Source organism: Thecamonas trahens, assembly GCF_000142905.1.
Source record: "Thecamonas trahens ATCC 50062 unplaced genomic scaffold supercont1.75, whole genome shotgun sequence".
NCBI classification, from domain to species: Eukaryota; order Apusomonadida; family Apusomonadidae; genus Thecamonas; species Thecamonas trahens.
The window spans coordinates 4,074-8,895 of NW_013657605.1; the positions used below are offsets into that span (position 1 = coordinate 4,074).

Consider the following 4,822-nt stretch of genomic DNA (forward strand, 5'->3'; position numbering starts at 1 on the left):
TGCCGCCACGGACCGGTCGTCGCGGCGGCGGCGGCGGCCCACCGCGGCCGTATTTGAGAAGATAGTGTGAATGAAGGCACCCAGCGCTTTTCTTTACGATGGCACTGTGAGATAATATGCGCCTGCCGAGGTTGTTGGTGAGTCTGCGAGGGAGTCGCTCCCTACCGCCGAGGAGTAAAGCGCCACGATTCTGGCAATTGTGTCGCACGCATCGTCGTAGTCACGGCTGATGGCGTACCCGTGGCAAGCCATCTCGAGCAAGGCCCGTGTCGGAGAGTGGAGCTTGGCCAACGTGGTCAAATCCGATGATGCGGATTTCGGCACGAGTTTGGCCCCGAGCAAGAGCGAGACAAAGTGATGGCTGGGGAGCTCACTGAGCGGAAGTTCACAAGCGGGGTTGACTCGCAAGGTAGGTAGCGCCTGGTAGCTCGCGTATGCAGTGCGCGGCGGATCAAGCGCAAGTAGATCCTCGAGAACGGTAGCTTTGTCTCCACAAGCCGGTTTGTCATCGAGCGCCGCCGCCACGGTGGTCCAGGCAATCGGGCGGCACGCAGCGTTGGCGTAACAAGCGTAATAGTGCGCGCGCAGCTCCTCCAACGACACCGCCCGGTCGCGGTACGGTTCCTGGGCAACGATGCAGTGGATGACAACGCTGGTATCACGTGAGGAGTCCTTGACACGTGTTGGACGAAAGGGAAAGTTTTGGACGCCGCGATCGGCAGCGCGTGCAGAGGTAGGCAGCGCCGCGCCGGATGTCGAGCTGCTGCGGAGCGACGGGAGCGGCGCAAGTCCAAAGAGCTTGGCCGGATCGAGGTCCAAATCTGGGAAGCGAAGTCCAAGCTCGACGCCAATGACTCCATCCTTAAGACGGACGGCATGTATCGAGTTGGGCGTGATGGGCGTGTCCCCAGTGATGATAGACCACGCGTCGCGGTCGTCGATAGGCGTTCCGTTGATGCGGACCAAGTCACGAGCCTGCTCGACAAGATAGTATATGGCGTGGGCCTCGACAAACGCTGGGTCAAGGTCAATGTGCTGGAGCAAGTGGCACGAGTCAGCAATGGCAAAGATGCCGTCTGTCGGCACATGGCACCGCGAGAGAGTGATTGAGGTGAGGGCCGGGAGCCTCACCACGAGTGAGCTGAACAGCGCTGGATTAAGCGAGCAGAACTGAACGTTGAGCAGGCGGAGTTTGGGATTAGCATCGGCGATATGAGTGAAGCCAACATCGGTCACGCTTGTAAACGAGAGCGCGAGGCTGGTGAGCGAGCTGCAAGTTGCAGCGAGGTGTTGCGCGAACTGGTCGCCAACTGAGAGGTTATCGGCGACCAACTTGTTGATGTTTGGATTCTGCGCGAGCACGTCTGCAATGGCCGTCCCCGAAAAGCTGCTGCAGCGGCGAACAGAAAGCGTCTTCAGTGCGGTGACGTGGGTGAGGGCTTGAGTGATCCGCCTGCTGTTGAAGCCGCGGCTCTCGTCGAGACACAGCTCGGTGAGCGAGGGCGAGAGCATTTGATCAGGACTAAAGTCAGGCAGAGCGGCATGCCAGCTCAGCCCCGTGCTGGTGCAGGCACGCATGATCAGCGACGAGAGGTTGGTCAGATGGGCGAGCGGAAGGTAGCCGAACAGCAGCGAGGTGCGCGAGAGATCAAGAGCGGTGAGCGAAGTCGGCAGGCTTCGCAGCAGCGACAGCGTCTCGTTGCCCATGTTAAGCTTGGAAATCGACGAGATGTTGAGCGAGGTGAGGCTGGGAAAGTGCGACGACGGCGGAGCGAGGAGGGCGAGCGAGGACGGACCGAGAGCGGTGCAGCCCTCGAGGACGAGGCTGGTCGTCCGCGGCATGAGCGAAGCGAGCTTGGCCAGCATGTGGCCATCAAAGGCGACACAGAACGAAAAGTCGACAGTGGTGACGGCCGACAGGTACGGGGCCTCGGCAAAGGTGCTCAGCCAGGCGTGATCGACGGCCGGGAAGGGGATGAGCATGTCGGCGACGGCGACGGTCTTCCACAGGTACGGGTCCGACACGGCGGCGTGCCAAGTCTTGCACACGCTGCGGGCGCGGATGCGGGTGAGGGTAGAGCAGTGCGAGAAGATGAGCAGCAGAATCTCGCGCGGAAGGTGCTGTGCGCTCGCCATAGGCGCGGTGGGTGGTAGGTGTGGGCGTGTGGTGTGAGGTGGGTGCGGCGGTGGTTCGGCCAGGCTCTCTCGCACGGGCAGTGGCACAAGCGGGCAGGGGCAGGTGTGAGGGACGCGAGGCGTAGGGCGGTACACTCCACTTGCGGCGACAGGAGTGCAGCGGCGGCAGGTGCGGAGACACGCGACAGACGGAAGGCGTTCCGGACAGACAAGATGGTGGAGAAGCATGTTATTGCGTTCATTGTCGCCGGAGTGTGCACGGTGGTGGCGACGGTGCTCTCGGCCGGGCACATCTTCCTGCACCTCACCAACTTTAACCAGCCCGAGACGCAGCGGTACATCATGCGCATCCTGCTGCTAGTGCCGATCTACGCCATTGATTCGTGGCTCTCGCTCTACTTTCACCACTGGTCGCTGTACCTCGACACGGTGCGCGACGTGTACGAGGCGTATGTCATCTACAACTTCTTCTCGCTCCTCATCACCTACCTTGGCGGCGTGAGCTCGGCGTCCGCGGTCCTGGCCCGCAAGCCGCCACTCAAGCATCCGCTCCCGCTGCGGTGGATTCTTCAGCCAATGGATGTGGCCAGCCCAGGCTTTCTGCACAAGTGCAAGCTTGGTGCGCTGCAGTTTGTGCTCATCAAGCCGGCCATGGCTGTTGTCGCCGTCGTCTGCGAAGCGACGGGCAACTACCACGAGGGCGAGATCCTCGACTACAAGGCGGGATATCTATATGTCACGTTCATCAACAACGTGGCGGTGACAACAGCCATGTACGCACTCGTTGTCTTCTATCTCTCGACCAAGGCCGAGCTTGCGCCGCAGCAACCGATGCTCAAGTTCCTCTGCATCAAGGCTGTCGTCTTCTTTGCCTTTTGGCAGTCGATCGTCATTGCACTCCTCGTCAAAATCGACGTCATCCACGACGCTGGCTCATGGACATCCGAAGACGTCGCCACTGGCTTGCAGGACTTTCTCATCTGCGTCGAAATGCTCGTTGCCGCCATCTTCCATCGCTTTGCCTTTACCCATGCCCCGTATGTTATCGTCTCGGGCGCCGCCACCCACAAGACCCCGCTCTTGGCCTCGGCGCGGTCGGCCATGTCTGTCGCTGACGTCCTCACTGACACGCATCAGACCATTGTCTCGCCGCTCACCGCCGCCTCGGTCTCGGCCATCAACAAGATCCCAATCCCCGGCCGGCGCCGGCGTGGCGCCGACGGTCTGGGCGATCAGGACGATGGTGGGGATGTAGGCAGTGGGTATGTTAACGACGAAGAGGGAAGCATAAACGCGTAGTTTGGCTCGCCCTCCAAGGCCGCATTGTCTCGGCTCTGTAGTCGGGACGCTTGCTCTCTGCCGCTGTCAAAGCCGCTTGTAGACCACGATCTGGTAAGTGTGAAGAGTTTTAGTTGAGAGAGTGCAAGTTGACAGGCCACTCGAAGAGGAGCATTTGTCGTTTTTGTGCTTGCGGCGGCGATGCTCGAGAGGAGAAGCCGGCGTTGCGCCGTGTGTCACAGCGAGTCGACTACGACGGCAATCGAGTTGCTGTCGTTGGCATCATCGTAGTTAAATGTACTGACCGAGGTTGCCATCCGGGGCCCCGGGGGGGGGGGGGGGGCTTTTCTCAAGATCTTTACCTATTTGGAGCCAATCAGACATATCAACAGGTATTCTATGTAGTGCACCAGACAAGGACGATATCCTCTAAGCTGTACCCTTGCGCACCAAGGCCGTGGCCGCTGTCAAAGGCGACACCCCCTCCAAAACACGTGCAAATCAACAATAAAATCTCATCTATAATACTATATAAATATAGTTCTACAAATACATTAAATTATATATCACACACAGTCATTCAAATAAACTGTAAAAATTGCAGTCAAGATTTATTCAAACTATTATATTTGGTATTATGGGTGTGATTTGTTGCTTGTTTTTACTTTTCCTTGCTCCGCCTCGACAAGACCGCTCGCTCGCCGTCTGCTCCTTCCCTACACTCTACGCACATCTGCTGCAACCCAAACACCAGCCTGGAACTACTAGGCGCAAACACTAAGCTATCTGTACATGTGTTTAAAGTCTCTCTAGCCCTCCAGATGCTCCACAGCGCGAGAATGATCGAAAAAACACATCCAAAACCCCTCGCCTCACTCAGGCAGCAGCCTGGCGGTCTTCCAGCAGCTGCCGGAGAGCCGGATCGGCATCGGCATGGAGCTTCATCAGCGGTGTCGAGTCATCGTGGCTCGTGCGGGCCCGCACGTTGGCGCCGGCGGCCACAAGATAGCGCACAACGTCGGGCCTGTTCTTGAAGCACGCGCGGTGCAGCGGCGTCGCCCCAAAAGACGACGTGCACTCGAGCGATGCGCCGTGCACTTCGACCAGCGCCTGCACCGTGGCCAGATTCCCAGCTGCCGCCGCCTCGGACAGCAGCGTGTCGGCCCACTCGGTCACCGGCACCTCGATGCCCCACCCGGTCTCGGCCAGTACCTCGGCCAGCACCTCGGCCGAGCCTGTCCGCGCCACCTCGGCCACCCTCAGCTTGTCGCCACTCTCTGTACCAGCACCACCAGCACTGCCGTCGCTCATCCGCAGTCCTTCTCCCGACCACTCGGCAAAGTCAGGTGCTCCTCCTCCTCGTCCCAATCACCAGGCGGTGCGGTGGGTTGGGCGGGGGTTGCACCTG

The 4,822-nt window shown here is 59.7% G+C and overlaps 3 protein-coding genes across 3 annotated transcripts in view; 2 read left to right on the forward strand and 1 right to left on the reverse strand.

Moving 5' to 3' along the window:
- Positions 1 to 93: 93 nt before the first annotated feature.
- Positions 94 to 2,169, reverse strand: AMSG_11290 (uncharacterized protein; the record flags this gene model as incomplete). The annotated part of the gene is made up of 2 exons (XM_013897319.1): positions 495 to 2,169; positions 94 to 104 (listed from the first exon to the last, which is right to left on the reverse strand). The coding sequence occupies exons 1-2, from the start codon at positions 2,134 to 2,136 to the stop codon at positions 94 to 96; spliced, it is 1,653 nt and encodes a 550-aa protein (XP_013752773.1). The 5' UTR covers positions 2,137 to 2,169.
- A 180-nt stretch (positions 2,170 to 2,349) lies between these two features.
- On the forward strand, positions 2,350 to 3,476 carry AMSG_11291 (uncharacterized protein; the record flags this gene model as incomplete). Its single annotated transcript, XM_013897320.1, has 2 exons — positions 2,350 to 3,358; positions 3,454 to 3,476. The coding sequence occupies 2 exons, from the start codon at positions 2,350 to 2,352 to the stop codon at positions 3,474 to 3,476; spliced, it is 1,032 nt and encodes a 343-aa protein (XP_013752774.1).
- A 1,124-nt stretch (positions 3,477 to 4,600) lies between these two features.
- Positions 4,601 to 4,822, forward strand: part of AMSG_11293 (uncharacterized protein) — a gene marked incomplete at its 5' end in the record, with an annotated part of 5,000 nt that continues 4,778 nt past the window's right edge. The window contains one exon of the mRNA XM_013897321.1: positions 4,601 to 4,651. Coding sequence (XP_013752775.1) covers positions 4,601 to 4,651 — 51 coding nt within the window. The remainder of the gene's footprint in view (positions 4,652 to 4,822) is intronic.